General features: G+C 51.9%; 1 protein-coding gene across 1 annotated transcript; it reads right to left on the reverse strand.

Annotated features, from left to right (window-relative positions):
- Positions 1 to 1,354: 1,354 nt before the first annotated feature.
- Positions 1,355 to 15,586, reverse strand: FAM78A (family with sequence similarity 78 member A). The gene is made up of 2 exons (XM_069770683.1): positions 14,089 to 15,586; positions 1,355 to 5,921 (listed from the first exon to the last, which is right to left on the reverse strand). The coding sequence occupies exons 1-2, from the start codon at positions 14,349 to 14,351 to the stop codon at positions 5,393 to 5,395; spliced, it is 792 nt and encodes a 263-aa protein (XP_069626784.1). The 5' UTR covers positions 14,352 to 15,586; the 3' UTR covers positions 1,355 to 5,392.
- Between the last annotated feature and the right edge of the window lie 3,189 nt (positions 15,587 to 18,775).

The raw sequence follows: 18,775 nt of genomic DNA on the forward strand, positions 1-18,775 counted from the left end.
TTCCACTGTGGAAAGGAATCCCACTCAGAACCTGTCCTCTCCTCTGCTCAGGCTCCATCCGTGCATTCCTTTCCTCGAGCTGTGACCTCCCATACGTTTTATTCCTCCCCTTCCCCTCCGGCGCTTGGGTTCGTCTCCCTGCTACGTGCTGGTGGAGCTTCCCAAACTGACGACGTGGCTTTCCGTGTTTTACGTGGGCACACACCTCCGTGGTTTGGGGATGATGGTACCAGGTCTCCCTGCTGCCCGGCAGCACCGTGCAAAAGGCTCTCGAGCTGCAAAGGTTGGCTACAACCTTTAAGGGGCATTATCCGGCTTTGTCACGGGCTCTCGTTTGCTCCAGGCGGGACCCGAGGAGATGCAGCGAAGGGGAGACATCGGTGTGAAGTGCACCTTTTTGGGGGTTGTCCCACAGGTAAGGGTCCAGCCCCTGTGCTCGGGACACATGCCAGGAAAGCCCCAAGCGTGGTGTGGCTCCGAGGGTCCCAAAGGTGCTGGGTGGGAGCCGATGCAGCACCGTGATCTTGCAGCAGACAGAGCAAGTCTTTGCTGCTTTTCGGAGAAGCCTCGATGCTTCTTTGCAGGCAGGATCGGAGAGCAGCAAACCAGCAAAACTACTGAAAGATCAAAAAATTAAAAAAGAAAAGAAGGAGAAACCCATGTCTGCCTTGAGGCACAGCCGGTGCGAAGGGAGCCCACGGTGGGATCGGCCCGTGGCAGAAGGAGCTGGAGCACAGACCTGGAAGGTGCCAGGGTTGGGCCCTGTGGATTAACGGGTGAGCACTGGGGGCCAGGCACCCCCCTGCTCTCTGAAAATAATTGTGACAGTTTCCTTTACTGGAAAGCAAGCAGAACCTAAATATGAAAACTGGGGGGGAAAATAATGAAATGAATACAGGGTGGTATTTGAAAACCAGTCGTATACTGCAGCAGCTTTTAACCTCTCGTTTGCCCGGGTCTGAAAGGGCAGGGCTGCTCTCCGCTGCGCCGGGTACCACGGCCTGCCTTTCTCCAGATGCGGTATTTACAGCTAACATCTGACCAGGCTTTTGCTAAATAAGCAGTGTTGGGAAACTGAACCGTGCGGAAGTTCAGCTGCTGCCTGCGCCAACCGCCTCGACTCTGTCCTGCCATCACAAGATGCACAGCAGCCTGGTAATGAAAAATGCAGGATGCCGGCTGGTAGTTTTAAGCAGAAACCTCCACACTCTATCTGATGCAGCGTAAGAGCTGAAATGGAGAGAAAAGGCACTCGTGGTAAATAGGGTATTTATTGCCGGTTTGAAATGCGAGTGCAGAGGTGGTGGAGCCGTTCGTTTAAAAACAGCCACCGCCCAAAACCACTCCAGGCAGATGTTTGAAAATTTCACTTTATTTCTCTTTTATAAAAGCCAGTTTTGGTTGGTTTTTTTTTTTTTTTTTTACATCTCTGTAAGTGTCCAGACTCGGTACATCTTGTTTTTATTTTCACAGTATCTCTGCAAGACCAAGGACGATTCTTATTGCTGCGCCAGGAGCCAGGGCAGGAGGGATGGCGATGCCGAGGTTCAGGCAGCCCTCGCCTTCCCCCCTCCTCGCTGCTGGACCCAGCCTTGCTCTCCTCCGCGCCGGCTCAACAGGTCTACCCCTCCCCAACGCCGCTTAATATCTTTGTTGACTCTCCGAGGCGCTGCCCCTCTCTCACCACGCTCGTCTCGGTGTCAAGGGTAGGAAACGAGAACCGAACGGTCCGCGACGCCGTGTCGGTCGTGCTCGACGGCGCCTGCCAGCCCCCGCCCCGCTGCGGGTGAGGGTCTCGGCCAGGGCTCGCCCTGCTCTTCCCACCCTGGACCGCTATGGGATGTTGACAGGGATGGTCAGGCTACTCTCTCCGCTCCCGTGGTGATTTGGGGCCACAAAGAGCTGGGGATCATCGGTGGGAGAGGTGAGGCAGAGAGAAGCTCACGTACGTCAGTATCCCGTGTTGGTGCCCCATCACCTTCCCAGCGTATCCTTTGTGCATTCCCGGTTCTGCAAAAAGCTGCCAGAGAAGGAGCTTTATTTACCTCTGCTTATTTACCACTTTACTTGGTGCAGGATGCCCCAGGTCCCCAGACATTTAAGTCCCCGTTGGGACCCTGTCAATACGCGTTCTAATCATATGGCTATTAACCAGCCTTATCAATAGCGATGTCTATAGCACCTGTTACTTCCAGCCACGTTCCTTTTATATTCAGTCTGTCCCCGTCAGTTTTGTCATGAAGCAGCATTGGAAAAACATCACTTTTAATCACAACACACAAAATCTCAAAAGAGGCAGCATCACTTTTCTGTGCCGTGTCTGGTGATGTGAATGGCGGTGGAGGGGCACGTTTCAACCTAGGCACGGGATAAAGGCATTCTTTGGGAAGGGAGGAGTCCATGCAAAGCCGACCCCAATGTGAAATTTGAATTTCATATTTACTGCTTAGCTGGGTCTGTTCAGTGCAACAGGACGAATTAGCCAGGAGGTTACTATCAAATTGCACGGATGCGTCCAGTCCACCAGGTAGAGGGAGTAGGAGGAACCCGGTTTACTTAATGCACTGGGAGACTAAGTCCAACACAAAGCTAAGTGGAAAAGGACGTAGGTGTTCCCTGAATGTGGTTTTTGGTGACTGAGAAGAAATCTTTCCTTGGAATTCCTTCGTGCAGCTAATTAAGACAACTGGGTCTGATATCTTCAACCCATGCTGACATCAGTGAGAACTGTAAGTACTCAGCACCTGGAGACAAAGTGAATACCAGACATAAACACCCCTTCTGCTCCCACCCGCGGGACTCCCCAGAAGTGCATCTAAGCGGTAGCCAAGATGCGTGCAAGCGTTATCAGCTATTCACCCACAGCTCACATTTTGTCCTCTTCTGCATGTATTGCCTAGGAGAAAATACAGACAAGTCCCAAAGGGCTGTGCCAGTAGAGCTATAGTTAGGATTGGAATCCATGTAAGAAAATGGAGTTTAATACAGAGAGTGACTGTGCAAGTCAAAGTCTCCCTAGCTTCATCCTTTATAGTCCCAAGGCCTGGATTTAGGCAACCTTTGGCTCATGGATTTGGGTTTGATCCAGTCCGTTTGTTTGCAAGCTGCTTGTAATGCTGGACTTCCTACCTCAGAGATCTGCCCGTTGAAGAGAGCAGCTCCGTGGCTGAGCATCTCTGAAAACCAGTGCATGGAGGAGGGTGGGCTCCCCTGGAAACGGAGGCATGCTTGCAGGGACCCAGGATCCTTGTTTGCTGGTTTGAGACTGTCGGGGGGGGGCATATCTTCTGGGCGTGCTTTCCCCAGGCAGGTGGTGATGTTGAACCTGTTGCCAAAGTAGATGGCGTGGCTTTGGAGAAGTGAGGAAGGAGAATTTCTTGCTGGTAATGTCCGATGGGGAAGATGAAGATGGCAATAGCAGCTAATTGGTGCCTCTCCGAGGGGAGAGCCTTTTGAGCAGCGTGTGTGCGGTTGTAAGACCTGTTTAGACCAGCTCAGCAGGGCCAGGCTCGTATCTGGCACGCCGAGCACTCTTCAGTCCCGGCTCTTGAGGCAGATTGTTAATAAGAGGAAGAAATGGTATCTAGGGGAAGGAGCTGCAGAGGGAAAGGGGAAGCGATCTGCCTCGGGCCACGTGCTGGAGCAAGAGAGCAGATCGTCCGCTGCCCGTCCTGTGCCCTGTCCTCCAGATGCCACCTCTGCTGCAGAAATTCCTCAGCCGGCAAACCGTGCCCCTTCCATTCAAAGGGCTCCTCTGTGCTGCGCTCCACAGAAGCGCATCTGGTTATCTCTGAAGCCATCTGGTCCTTCTTAAAACCTGCAGGTTCCACCTCCTGCTTCAAAAGCACCTTACTTACTGGTGGATCTACACCCAAGACTCGGGTGTTGCCCTGCTTGCACCTTCTCCTGCATTACCCTTTGCTACATAGATGTTTGTGCCATAACCAGACAGGTACGGAGTCACCCATGGTCCTGTCTGTACCCCATTCCTGACAGTTGTGTAGACATGAGGTCATCTGGAAGAAAATGATCTACTAACCCCAACGTGATTTGTTGTCACGGGAAGAAGAGAGGTTTTCGTAGCTTTTGCTTATAGTGTTTGCTAGGAATGGGTGCCTGTTATTTTCAGACGTGGCTGTTCCTGAATTATGGATATTGCTGGGTAGACTCAGTAGATAAGATCTGCCCTCGCTTACACCCATGCATCTCCAATGACTTCAGAAGGATCCTTTTTATATCCTGCTCTTCTTACAGCACCGTCATTTGGATTTCATGGGAAAACAGGGCAACAGAGCTTCACCCAACAACAGCCGGTGCCCGAGCTGTTGGCTCTTATGCCACGAGAAGGTGAGACTGTAGGCTAGCTGGGCAAACGTCTGCGTGTTCTAAAGACAAACCCAGTGGGACATCCCCCCCTCCCCTCGATTTATGTTGACTCCCAGGGCCACGATACCAGCTGTGAGATTATCCCATATTCTAATGCTAACAGGAGACTGAGATCACCAAGTGTAAGCTGTGCAAGTTTGCTTGCTACCCCTTCTGCGAAGCAGGGAGATGGCCTAGTAGCTCCCACTCAAGAGACATCCTACAGCAGGTTTGTTATTTGCATTGCTTTTGAAACGGAGATTATTTCCATGCTTCCTCGTTCCAGGTTTTAAAATCAGGAAGATTTTCCTTTTATCACACTTCATCCAATTTCATGCCCTTTTCATTTATCAGCCCGTGACACACTGACAATCTATTCCTTGTTTCAAAACTTTCTCCTGAAAATTCTGTAGAAAGGACATTCTGCCTGGTGGTGTTTTTGTTGTTTTTTTTTCAAACATAGCTTTAAGGCAAAAGTTTGGCAATGCAAAGCAAAGTCTACATAAGGCCGCATGACTTGGATTTGCAACTCAGAACCTTACAGCTTAAAAAAAAAAAAAAATCCTTATCTCAAATAGTCAACTTTTTGCTCCAGGAACTTGTTTTGTTCTCAACCAAAAAGGAAAAAAAAAGACTCTTAAAATCCCAAATAAAATGTTCTGATTGTTCTGGGCAGTCTGGACAAGCTAATGAGACTGAAGTTCAAACAGTAACTAAAGTAGGGAAGGAAAAAAAAAAAAAGCTATACGGGTAGACATCAGTGTTAGTTTCTTCCCTTAGGAATCCAGTGATGAGACAGACCCCAGTCAAAGGTCTCCTCTTTAGCTTTAGCACAGTGAAATCCGTCCCAATGGGAGAAGGTAGAATGGTTGCATTTGTTAAATGAATAAAAAGTGCATTTTGATTTTGCTCAGATTATACGTGTGTATTCTAATACCTAAGTGATTGTTTTGCTTCGTTGTTGGTTTTTTTTTTTCTTTTTTTTTTTTTTTTTTCTCCCTTTTGGTGCCAGGACGCCAGGTTTATATTATCGATGTTTTGGAGGTATCACCACAAGTGGTGGTCCATCCTTTGGCCTCCACATGAGTACCTGAGCATCATTGGCATTGGGTTTGACAAGGGCACTGGGTGGTATTGGCTCATTCTTGCTAAGGACCTGGGGCTGCTCTTGAGCAGAGGGTTCCTGCAGCTTGGCACGCTGCCCCAAGGGTCTGCTGGGATTTACCTCGATGCCCAGCCTCATGCGCCATTTGATAGTCTGCAAGGTCACCATTTCGTTGGTAGCCGTGTTGGTTGCAACCAGCCAGGTGGTGAAGCTTTGATCCCGGTGAATGCTCGTGAGTTTGGCCACGTTGCTCTCGCTGACGGGCACTGCCCACGTCACGCTCGGGTAAAAGTTGTCATTCATGCTGATGTTGAACTTGGACTCCTTCTTCGTGGGACCCACGATGGTGCAGGTTTCTGTCGTGTTTCCATACCAGGGATAGTTCACTCCATCTGAGTCACTGATGGCCTGGATTTTACCGTCCAGTAGATCCGGAAGCTCCCAACTTGACCTGCCATAATCAACGACAAATTATGGATAATGCATTAATTAATTAGTTTAGAAACATGCCAGACTTGAAGGAAGGAGAGGAAGTAGTTCCGAACACATTCCCCCTTTAGCTTTTACTGGAATTTGTGCCTTTCATTTCCCCTTTAGCTTTTACTGGAATTTGTGCCTTTCAAACCGCCCTGCTGAAAGAGCTCATCCCTGCCATTAAAACTGTGTCTGCAAATTTCCAGGACCGATCACGAAAGTCTGTCCTGCTGCTCAACACCACTGAGGAACCATCACCCTGCAGGGCCAGGGCTTTCCTTGCAGGGACCGGTGGGTACCTGGAGCGGTTCAAAAGATGTTGCTGTTCACGTAAGGCTGCAAAGGGTAGGTGCTCAGGAAGGCTCCGGTGTTGGAGAAAATGCAGGAATCTTCTTGCAACTCCTTGGCTGTCTGAACACAAGGACTCGCTCCAGCACCGCGTTCAGCATCTCAACCCTTGTGCCGGTGAGAGCAGGGCTGAGTTTCTTTCTCTCAATAACACAAAATCTCCCGTGTCGGCAGAAGAAGGGGCAAGCTCAGAGCTGGCCCTGGGGGTGAGGTTGACAGAAGACCTAAGCGGTGGAAGTAAGTTCAAGGACTCAACAGGTCCATAAAGTTTCCCATTGCCCCGTTCTGTTCTTCCCTTTCAGTCTCTACCTGCAAACATTCATTTTCTCGCTGGATAAGTCACTGTCCCTCCCCGCTGTCAGCCTGGCGCTGGAAGCGTAACCCATCCTTCTCCAGCCCTAGGAAGGACCCAGTTCAAAGGCTGCACACCAGGCTCCGGGCTGGGGATGGTATTACAGTAATCAGAGAAACCGAGGTCAGCCAGCTTGTAAAACTGCCTGAGCCGGTCGTCTGTGTGCTGCACTTGCGAGACTGACAGAAAGGTCAGTCTTTCTAGCAAGAAAGTAAGTGAAAATGGTCACCTTGTAATGCTGATGCACAACTTGGATTTTTTTTTTTATTAACTTCCAATTTAATTTTTAAGATTAGATTTGCCAATAGAAGCAAACTACTGTAAATGTCTCGGAAAAAGCGTTAGGTATTTGCAGAGTAGAAGCACTAAGATGGTATAACCATAGACTACGTGCTCAGCACATGCCAGGTATTTTAAGGACATTCTTTTAAAAACCAGGCTACTAGAGGTGGCTCTAATGTCCCTTCTTCCCCTTGCTTACAAATCCGCCCTCCCCGCCACCCAGAGACGACGTCCCCGCCGTCCGAGTGGCGGAAGAGGCTGTGTGACAGCAGCACCAGCTCGCTCCCAGCAGCTCCCAGCAGCTCCCAGCGTGGCATTTGCGCTTGACCCCGCCGTGGGGCTGGGATGCTGAGCTGCGCGCCAGCCCCCCGAGCCCTGCGGCTCCCTGCTGCGAGCTGTACCACAGGACATGGGTTATCTTGGGAGGGAGACAGCGGGGACGCGCTCAGGCTCATCAGGATAACTGTCCAAGCCTTTAATAAGTCCGGTGCTGCGGCTTAAAATAGCCCCTTGACCGAAGCGGGGGCTGCGGCCGGGCACAGGCAGGCGGGGGGGGGGGTACAAGTCGGGCCCGGCCGGCTCTGACGCAGCTTTGGGATGAGCTGCTCCTCTCTGCTGGCCAGGACTAATGTGACCATCTCACAAGGCTGTTCTGATTGTTAATTAGTTAATGACCGTGAACTGCTTCCATGTTTGTAACCGCTGGATCATTCAGCAGTTAGCTGTAAATGTCTGGCTGTAGCTAGAAGGTACCGGAGGGGATTTAAAGATCTCATTTATCTTTTTTCACGCGAGCAGGGGTCCTAGCAAAAAAAAAATTTTAAAAAATCTCCACTGTGCCATGGCAGGCGTTGGGTAAAGGGCTGCACCACGCAGGAGCCGGCTGGTTTGCGGGTCGGACGGCCTGGCAGGGACCCAGAAGGGTAAGGGCAAGGCAGGACACGGGCTGCTCCGGGGGATGCAGGGATGCTCCGGGGGATGCAGGGATGCTCTGAGCGGCAGGCCCGGGGGTTAGCAGCAGCCGGGGGTTATGCAAGCGTGAACATCTCCCCGCTCAGATTTATGGGCTGCTGTCAGCTATGGCACCGCGGCTGCAGCAATCCTCTCCTCCTGAGCTCGTAGCCAGCAGGCAGAGGGAGTCCTTTCCCTGGAAGAAAATTTTTAGCGAAGGAAGCCAAAAGGAGATCCCTAAGCAGTCCTGCCAGGACCCCCATCCACTGGAGAGATGTTTATACGTTGTGCCTTCTAAACCGAAGTCATCCTGGCTCACTGTCCCCCCGGCTCTTCAGGGAGAGCTGAGGAGGGACAGGCTCTGGGGATGTTGGATGAACTCAGCCCTCGGCGGGTGGATGAGCGGAGGTCGTGCTCTGCAGCCCCCCACCTCCTCCCCGCCGCACAGCCCGGCTCTGAAACACCATCCCGGGGCTCCTTCTCTGCCTTTCAGCAGATGGTTTAGGATTACTTTCCATTCAGACAGCGGCCGGTACTCAGCTTGGCTGTCACCTGGGGATGAGATGTGACAATTTCCTAGAGGTTTACCCTGTGACAAGCGGGGTGCTAAGGTGCAGCCGCAGCATCGCTGTGGGTACAGAGGTGCCAAACTGGGACCTGGGATGCTACAAGAGGCTGATAACCCTCCTGGGCTGCTCCAGCCTACTCCAGTCAGAGGCTGGTGGGCGAAATGGCAGGAGAATCGGGTGGAGGATGCTCAGAAACCGCAGGTCAGCTAAGATCTACTTGTCCCCATCTTCGTTCCCAGTAGACGTATCCGACCCCAGACCAGTACAGAACTGCAGGACCTTCTCAGGATTTGCCCAGGATTTAAACGAGAGCAAAAAGGTGGAGCTGTGTCAGGGCCCGGGCAGGTAGCTGAAGGCATGATGCTGCCTGCAGAGGCTGAGAAACACCACTGCAAAGCCAAGCGTGTTCGTGAGCAGCGTGGCTGTGCTCAGGGGCCTCAGAAGTGCACCCTGCTTAAGAAAAAGCGTGGGCAGGAACGGGGAAGAAGAAACCGGCCTGTGTTTCTTCGTGGAGCACGCTGTGCCTAATTCTAGCGAGTGTGGTTAACCCTGGGGTTTCAAAACTATCACGCTTTATCTGTGCAGCTTAGTAACAAGAAGAAAAACGAGGCCTTATGATGATCCCATGACTGGAGCAAAAGCAGAGGCTGCACGACGGTTGCTGCTGCTGGTGGTTGCCCCTCGCCTGCTGCTACAGCAAAGCCTGCGTGCCAGCCAGGTTGGTAGCCTTTGCTTGCATAGTGTGTCCATCTTAAATAATACGGCAACAACTGGCCTTCTGGATGATTTTGAAAAGAACACTGTGGAATGATCTTTGGCTGCATCAGCATCTTTCTGTGGTGGTGCCGAGCCAAGGAAAGACCAGAAAGTGCCCAGTAAACATTTTGCTGACAATAGCAGGGAAGAGGCGTGAAAAGAAACCAACCTATCTGGTTTCAGGGATTCACTATAGCTGATCAGCTCCAAAATCAGTAGATTCTGGCTTGTAATACTGACAAGCTTGTTCCTGCTACTTCTGAAACCTTCAGAGTCAGTACGGGCATTGCCAGAGACTGGAGCTGCCAGCAAACCTCTCCTAGCAAATGTCTTCTTGCTACCAGGAGAAGGAACTTTTGAGCTATTTCTTGTGGCACAACTGTAGCCCAGCTGCTGACAGCCAAGCAGCTTTATGTAGGTTTTAGCCTCCTAGTCCTCGTTCAGATACGTTTCTTCCTATTCTGTCACACGAAACGAAGCCCCCAGCTTATCCCGAGCCCTCCAGATGGCTGCCCCACAGCACAAACCGAAGCAATCACTGCAGTGGCCTGTGCCGTGACAGCAAATCCAAGCACAGCAGCCTCCAGCCCTTTGCATCCAGCAGTGACACGAGTATATTCAGTTAACCTTTTCAGACAGGCATCAGGCGCTATTGCATCTCAGCCCCAATTCCTTAAAGCCAGCTCCTAATTAGTCACAGGCCAGATGGACTTGCATAACCTCGTGCTTTCCACCACCCTTCCTCTCTACCAGCTCCCTAAAGAAGAGAAGCCCCGCTCAGACACAGGCTGTGCTCGGTGCAGGTACCAGTGCAACGCGTGGGCGCAGCGAAAAGCCGTCTCGGGTATTTCACATCCCTGCTCCTACCTGCCTCCCTCCCTCCACCTCTGCGCCTGTGCTGGTGACTTGCTGAAAGAAAGAAAACCCGATAGTCGGAGCTGCTTCATTTTAAATTGTCCTTTGCAGTGCCTCTCTCACCTACTCCGGTACGTCAAGCAATTCAAGCCAGGGTTATAGTGAAGAACAGGAAGGAAATTTAAGATGTTGGTCCCCAGCTGTCGGAGCCACGCTGCTGTGGTCCTTCTTCCCCCCCACCCTCCAGCTCCATGTTCCTGCCTCGTCTCTTGACCCGGCAGCGATGCTTGATGCGTGCTGGTTCAGGGGGTAAAACTAGCAGAAAACCGGCATTAAGAAGAAGGGACAAATTTCTGCTGGTTGAGCTGAGCAGGCTCAAATCAGACTGGACAAACTATTTAACTGCGCTAAGGTGCGTCCTTAGAGCACAGGTAAGGGCCAGGGGCCATGCAAGGGCAGCAAAGCCTTTTCCTCTAAACCCCTGGAGGGATAAATTCCCATGGCGAAGTGACCCTCCCTTTGCTTCCCATGGAAAGGATAACCTTTTTTTTTTTTCTTGGGTGAATCTGTTTTTGATTGTGTTTTTCCTCCTGAGGACCTGGGGTTTATTTTCTTGACAAGTTGATTTCTCGAATTCATTGTGTGCTGCAGGGCACAGAAGATTTAATCTCACAAGAGAGATGCCCAGTAACGTAAAGCAATGATGTAATGCCACCCAGCTCCCCCATCGGGTCCTCCAGGGGAGAAATATCTACCTGAAACTTCTCCAGCTTCTTGACTGATCATATTCAAACTCCGATTTATTTATCTCTCTGTTTTGCATATCTCCATCTGCACCGCTTCTTGCACATCTCCATGGAGATGAAGAAACAAGGCTGGATAATGCCATTCTGGCATTGCCCAGCCGCTGACACAGGTCCCACCAGATGCTGCACAACTGGGTGCAGAAACCAGCACCCACCCCAGGAGATCCCAGCGAGGACCTGGTCCAGCTGCTCCTGCACAGGTCAGAGCTCTGCGGCCCGATCCTGATGCCGCCCGCTGCACAGCAGCATCGTTCCCTAAGGGTACAGGGTAAAACCCTGCTCGGGGGGGAAGCAGTAATACCAGCCATGGGGCCAAACGGGAGTTTGCCCCAGTTCTGCACGGAGTGGGGGGGTCAGAGAGCACGTCCACATCCTCATGCTGGGAGCTTTCATGTTCCCAGCAGCATCTGCTGACTTACATGTAAAATAATGCCAGCATTTACGTGTTATCTGAGCTTTAATTATTTTCCCTTACATTTAAAAACGCTGCATTTAGCCCCAGAATTGTCAGTGCCACTTTAAACGCGTGTGTCTAAATTATCCCCTCTGTAGCTAACATCCCTATAGGAGTGTTATGCACAGCTCCATCTGCTCCAGTATTTCTCAGCTGTTTCTGTCCTCAACGTAATGGCCAGCTTATACACAGCTAACAACTCCGGAGTATGAAAGTGAAAAATTAATCCAAAGCCTGCTGCAAGTATTGATGCTCCAGCTGACCAACTGACTTTTGATTATTTGGAGTTTTCTGTCTGCCTGTCACCACAGCGATTAAAAATATGTATGTTGCAGCAGTCTCTCTTCATCATGGAAAGTTGGGACAAAGACTCTGTTGGCATAAATCAATGCAGCTCCGCGGAGGTCAGTGGGATTACATCGAGTTACACCGGCTAAAGGCTTGGCCCACCCTTTCAGATAGGTCTGTGTCCTGTCTCTCTCTATATAAAGGTCTTCCAAAAGCATGTTTCAATGGCACTGAAAGAGGCCTTTCCTCCCAAACACCTTTATTTATAGCTTTCAGATGGTGACGGGGCTATAGAGAGAGAGTGGAGGAGCAGACCAATTCCTACTTATGTTTGGGTAACTCTTTTTTTTTTTTTTATATCAGTTAAATGTCAATGAACCTCCTAGGGAAAAATCTTTGTTTCTGTGATTTTCTGGCTAATAGCTCTCCTACATAGCTGCAGTGTTTAATTCTGACTACCTGTTTACAGCACTTAGCTTGTAGATACAACTTTTTTTGTCTCAAAGCACTCCAGCAAGGGAAGAGCAAATCCTCATTTTAAGCACAGGGAAATTCAGGTGCAGAGAAATAAAAGGACACGTTGAGGTTTGCAGCCCACAGCAGGACTGACGGAACAGCTCTCTGCCCAGTCCTCTTCATTTCAGTGGATGTGAGCTGTATTTATATACAGTGGACTTTTCTGTTTTCCTTTTGCAGCTGGCCACTAAAGACAGGATTTCTAAATGAGCCTGAGAATTACACATGCAAATCCCAAAGGCCTGGAATTGGGAACATCTGAGCAACAATTTGTCCTTGCTAAAGATGGTGTTGGAGCCAAAAGGCTACAGATTTCAGGCCTGTTGTAAGCACTTTTAAAATCAAGATAGGCTGGTCTGCTCCTTTGCTGAGCCTCGCTGCTGCTGTTTGCCAGGTGCTAGTTCGCTTCTCAAGGCACTTTCTGCTTGAGCAGAGAGGGGACGTGGGGACAGAAGGGGGGGACAGTCTGTCACTTACGGCTGCTCCTCGGCATGCCCTTCCCTCTGATCCACATCTTACAACGCGCGTTCGCTCTACGTCTGGGATGCTGAACCCGTGTCCTCATCTGGGCTTACGGGCAGAAGGGCGGAAAGAAGGGCCAGGGCGTGCGTGCAGATGTTCAGGCTGTCAGGAATTACAGCATTAACTCAGAGTTCGTCCTGCTCTCCAGCCCTACTCCTTGTCCCTATCCTCCCTCAGCCCTCCTCGGTCACCATTTTTTAAGCCCCCCAGATTGACCCTCGAGGGGCTGAGCCGGCATCCCCCTGACCCAGGGCACTTGGGAGCGTTCCTTAGACCTGACCTTCCCGTCTTTTCTCTCCCTTGCCCCCAGAGACCGGGCAGCATCCCTGCCTCCAGCTACCAACCCATCTGCCAGCACCGGGCTCTGCGGTCAGGTTTTGTCCCCGTGGCTGGACAGACAGATTTCTGCTGCACCGGGAGGCTGCACCTGGTGCTGCCCAGCACCGTGAGTTGCAGAATTGCTGTTCTGTGCAGGCATTTGGAGATCGGGTGCCGTTGCTGATTTAACTACGGGCCAAAGCCTGCAACGAGGTTTGGTGAACAAACTGGTGGGGGACCGGGGAGAGATGACTTTACTCGGTAGGGAGATGACATTTTAATTTGACTCATTCCTGTCTCACTATGACTGTCTGACCAGCAACGCACGGGTTTTGGTGTGCCAACAGCCCCTAGATTCCCCCTACCTTACCTATATACCTATATATTCCCACCCCCGCGTTACCCGAAAGGAGGGTAATGTGAAATTTTCACCCTGCTCCCAGTGATGCAAAGGGTTTCGTTATCAGTGGGTTAAATCCATCTTGGTCTTTCCCTGTGGGCTGCCTGCTACCGCGGGCAAAGCAAGCAGGATTCCTCCTGTGACATTAAACGGGCTCCCAAAGCTGGTGGGCTACCGAGCTCACAGCCATGGCCCACTGCAGCAGCCGTACGGCACGCCGGGGACGGCACACCGGGGACGGCACCGTGCCACAAGTGTCAGCTCTCGGGTTTCCCTGGGGCTTGTCAATGCAGAGTTTTACCCCGTAAGGGATGGGGAGGGATGCTGAAGCGAGGAGCTGGCGCTCAGGGGAAGCCCTTGTGTAAAACACGTATCAAAACAGGGGTGCCTGTCGTGGCAGGGCTGACTTGGGATTTCAGGATCGCTGGTGCTGCCCAAAAGCTGTTGTGAAATACGGCATTGCTTTTGGGTTCCTAACAGAACAAGTGGGTTTTGGTTAGGGCTTGGGCACATTCCCACTAGAAGAGAAGAACACCCACAAGCTCTCCTGTATTTTAAACTTACGAGAAAGTCCTCAGTTAAGTTTCAGAAGAGCTGGGCTTTAAAAATCAAACCACCTGAATTATCGTTTTTGGCTTAATCCAGTATTTCCCAGCCAGGCCGTGGTCCTCCCGCTCTTTCTTCCCGCTAGGCAAATGCACCCGCACGCGCTGCTGGAAATACTTACATTCCCTGTTCCCCGTAGTGATTGTAAAATTCCATGTGGCTGCAAGCCTGGATCCAGCCCACGATCCAGGTCTCCTTCTTGGGAATAGGGGGCACCAACACTTGCGCAGAGGCTCGGAAGTGAGGGGTCCGGTAGCGCAGGACCACGCTGGAGGACTCGTCGATGCTGGTGGGAATGGGATCGATGGAGGCTTTGACTTCAATCACTGAAATACTTTCCCGGAAAACTTTGGATTTGCAGCTAATACTCTGAATACAGCCCATGGCATACCCCGAGTACAGTCCGACGCAGCTCCTAGGGTACTCCAGCAATCCTGGGGAATATTAGGCATTGAAATTATCTGGTGCTAGATCAATTACAGATCTTCTTGGTTTGTAATCTCAAAACTGATATCCATAGGATAGAAAATTCATCAGGTAAAGCCTTAATTTGAGTATCTGTCTTACAAGTACTGCTCCTATTTTTGAGGTTAGCTGCACTTCAGAAGCAAAAGGGCCTTTAAAATTTTTTTTCCCCTTTTAACGACCCATTAAATCTTTCGCTCAAACAGTCTTTGGGTTAAAAAAAAGGTCTCTCGAGTTCAATAAATAACGGTGGTGTTCTTAGCCGATATATTTAGTCCTTCCTTTCCTCAGATGCGGTCTGTCATTCACCGTCAAACATAGGACTGGCCGGTATTTCCCTTTATTCTTTGGATGAAAAGCAGAATGTTGATAGACACATCTATATAAATAATGAAATAGTTTTTAGCCCCAGCTTGTCACAACCGGTGTGGATTTCCACTTCCTGACTTGCAGTTGTTCATAACTTCCTTTCGCACAAAATTACAATAATAACAGAAAGAAACGCTGGGTGGAAAACGCAAAAAAAAAGTAGCCAAAATCTCCGATTTGGGAGGCTCCTCCGCCAGCGATGTCGGGGCTTTGGGGCGAGAGGTGGGGTTTTTTTTTCTTTTTTTTTTTCCTCTCCTTAGAAATAGCCGAAACCATACAGAAGAAATCGAAGGTCCTGGTCACGCAGGCGGGCTCCGGGGGCTGCGCAGCTGGGCAGCAGCAGCAGCAGCAGCAGCACCAGCAGCAGCAGCAGCAGCAGCAGCAGCAGCAGCCCCGAGCCTCCCCCGCTCCCCACCCGGGGCCGCGCCGCTCCGCGCCCGCTCAGCTCCGCGGAACCGCCGCCCGTGACATCCCACCGCCACGCACCGGCCCCGCGGCTGCCCTTCCTCCTCCTCCTCTTCGAGCGGTTCTCCGCAAGGGTGTCCGACCTTTCCTCCTCCTCCCGCCGCTCCTGCTTTTTTTTTTTTTTTTTTACCTCAACCGCCGGGGGTTCATCAGCGCCCGCCGGGTTTGCCCCGCACACGCGTGGGGCCCCGCGGTCCTGCAGGGCCGGCACAGCATCCCGCGGCGGCGGCGGGGAGCAGCGCCCAGCCCCGGCCGCCGCGTACCGCGCCGGGCTCCCCTGCGCTGCGCGGGGGCGAGGTGCGGCGGGGGGGGGGGGGAGAGAGAGAGAGAGAAGGCGTGGGGGGGGGGGGGGGGGGAGGCTCCTTCTCTCGCTTTTTTTTTTTCCCCTTCGCTTCTTTGCTAGATGCCCGGGGAGGTGAGAGGAGCAGGATCGGTGCCTCCGCCTCCTGCTCTGCCGCAAGCTTCCTCTCTCGCAATACATTCATGCATACGGGGACGGCGCCGGCCCCCCCCACTACCACCCCCCCCTCGGGTTCAGCCTCGCCGGTGGAACGCAGGGGAGGCGGGGGGGGGGGGGGGGTGTTCCAGCTCCGGTCGTGGCCGCAGCAGCAGCAGCAAATGGGTCAAACTTTGCAGAAACTCGCTCGTACCCCCCCCCCTACTCATCCCCCCCCCCGGCCGCGACCGCCGCATGACAGCGGCTCCTCCGGGCCGGGCAGCCCGGCGGAGGGGTTAGCAGCAGGTCCCAGCAAACCCCCCCCCTCCCCTCGTCCTCCCCGTCCTCCCTCCTTCTTCACCCGGTCCCATCCCTCCCCCTGGATTTCGCTTTTAAACTGCAGCTGTTGAAGCTAAACCTCCTTTGCAAAAAAAAAAAAAAAAAAAACCACCCCAGCATTTCCTCCCACAGGGCCGTGAATTGTGGGTAATGTAGTTTTTTTTTTTTTAGAAACCTCCCCCCCCCCCCCCCCCTTTTTTTTTTTTAATTTAACTGCAGTGTGTTTTCTCTTAGGTTTTCAGATTAAGATTTTCCTCCCCCGGCTGGAGCTCGGTCGGTAGGTTTGGTAAAAGGACGCTCTCCTTATTTGCAAAACCTGTAGCCCTAGGCTGGCTGGGCTGTGATTCAAGCAACTAGAAATGCAAAGCTCTCCATAGCAGCGGAGGGACGAAGGAGTAGCTGGAATAGAGAGTGAGAAGCGTCTGAGGCAGCAGCAGCCTGTGGCAAAGTTGTAAACTCCTATTACAGACAGTTTTAGCTTTGCTGGCTGGTCCTGCTGACCATCGGCCAGCTGAGAATCCGAATTTCAAGCGTTGAGCACCAGGTGAGGTGCGTGCGTCCAGCTTTTCGGCAATAGCTGCTGTACATCGAGCTCTGGGTACGCGTGTCCTCCGTGACTAGTTTCTAGATAGGAAACCCGGGGCACCGAGAGGTAAAAAAATTGCTTCGCTGGTGCCACTTGCAGTGCGGTATAGCAGCGCAGAGCGAAGTAAACGTCTTTTAGTCCTTCCCACCCCGCACTCTCAGCAGGCTTGATTAGCTCACGCAGTGCCTGGCGTTTTTCAACACTGTGCGCTTGCTGTCTGCCCTCCAGCAGGTAGCAGAGACCGGAGCTACTGGGTGATCCTGACAAGTGAATGCCACAGGACGAGGGGAGGCGGATTTGCTCCTTTCCGCCCACAGCAGGTGGAAAAAACACAGGATATTGTTATGGTTTTCTTCTGCACGTTTCTCAAAGCATTGGTTAAGTATTTATTTTAAACTTCCCGGTCTCTGTGAAGGGCACAATGACAGTCACTAGCCCTGCAACAGATATAAAAGCTAAGAACACACTCAAGTTACAAGCAAGCAACTTACTATCACATAGTGTAAGAAAGAATGAAACAAGCATCTCCGAATGAAATATCCAGTTGCTTCAGCAGCCTCCAGAAGGTGCTGAAATCCTTTGACATTTCCAAGACTCTTTCACACTTTTCAAACAAGCTTGTCGCACTTTCTCAGAGCATTATGAATCTGGTGAAACTGCCTGTTCTGCAACTCTAGTTTCACTGAAGCTTAGGCAGGTCTTGCTTCAACTTGGCTGTCTCTAGTGTTCTGGTCAACTAGGAAATTGAATTATCTCATTCTAATTAAACAAGCTTTTCATTCCCGGCTGGAGTTTTCTTTGTTTTTTGGTCGTGCCTGTCTCCATCGCGCTGCTGTGAGTGATTAAGGCATGAGCACACTCCACCCCGGAGTGGCTGCATTAAGCCGTGCGCAGAGCGGTTCCTGTGCCTGAGAGTGTGGTGCTCGCTGATGGAATTGCTGGAGAGGTGAGGCCAAGTTGTGCTAAGTAAGAATTAGGAGTGTCTGGTGATGCTGTGCGTTGTGTTTCCTTCTACTGCTCCTTCGATGCACCTCCGTGTCTCATCGTAGCACGGCCATGCTCCGTTCTCACTATTTCTCCCCCCGGTATCATGGCCTGCATTGTGCCTCCTTGCCCTTCCAGCACTTTTTCCAGGTTTACTGAAAGACAAGGTCTCCCCTTCACCGCCTGAGCAGCGGCAAATAAAACCAGCCCACCAGAGGCTATGCTATGCTGTGCTAATGGGCTTGACTGGCACTGCTGCGTGCGCCATAAATACTGCAGAATATTATATTTTATTTTGGCCAAGCTTTCTTTTTCACCCCTAGAAGAATCCCACCCAGGAACGCTGCAGCTTTGCTTGCAAGCACTTTGGCTGCAAACGCTGCTTCTTGGCCAGCCGCTGCTGGAGGCTGGGATGTGCCAAAGCTGCCAGTGAATTGCGGAGAAAGGGGACGTTGCTGTCCCTCCCGTCCCACCCGCATCTCCAGCATGGTCAGCGTGGCCATGCCAGCAGCTGACGCCGGGCATGACCGCAGCTACGCCGGGAATTGTGGCCGGCAGCTCCCAGCCCCGGGGACTGCAGCACTGCACGCTCCCCGGGGAGCGCAGCCGGGGCCGAGCGGACTGGGCATGTGGAGCATGCCAGATTTGTCCGTCGGGATTTGTCCGTCTGGGCGTTCTCCCAGGTGCTCGATGACCCGTGTGGATCGGGTGTCAGGCCTGGAATAGCCCCGCCAGAGCAGGGAGCCTGTCTACAGGTTTAGCGGGGATATTTATAAACCCTTGGTTTTGTGGCTGTTTTGCGAGCAGCGCAGAGGGACGGTGCTCGTCATGGCCCCAGTGCAGGGATCGGGGACGTTTCCCTCCTGAGCTCCGTTTCTCCGGCTGGGACCAGCGGTGACAGCCCGCCTGGCTGCAGGAGACACCAAATTGCTTTTCTTTCCCACTGCACTTTAGACAGGGGTTTGCTGGGTCTGCATCCATCCCGCGCTGCCCTTCCTCCCCCGTCTCCTTCCCGCTAGGAACTCGTGCTGGGGTGTGAGACTGAATTCTCGCAGGGAGGCCGGGGCAGCTCTGTGTGTAACGCAGAGAAATTCCCTCATATCAGTGTCAACAGAAGAGACAGGCACCAGATTAAATTAACTCCCAGGGCTTTCAAGGTATTTT

The sequence above is a fragment of the Haliaeetus albicilla genome, chromosome 26 (genome assembly GCF_947461875.1).
Source record: "Haliaeetus albicilla chromosome 26, bHalAlb1.1, whole genome shotgun sequence".
Classification (NCBI taxonomy): domain Eukaryota; kingdom Metazoa; phylum Chordata; class Aves; order Accipitriformes; family Accipitridae; genus Haliaeetus; species Haliaeetus albicilla.

Coding starts and splice junctions, on each gene's coding strand:
- FAM78A (XM_069770683.1), bottom strand. CDS start 14,351: ATGGGCTGTATTCAGAGTATTAGCTGCAAATCCAAAGTTTTCCGGGAA. Junction 5,922..14,088: donor CACTACGGGGAACAGGGAAT/GTAAGTATTTCC, acceptor TGATTATGGCAG/GTCAAGTTGGGAGCTTCCGG.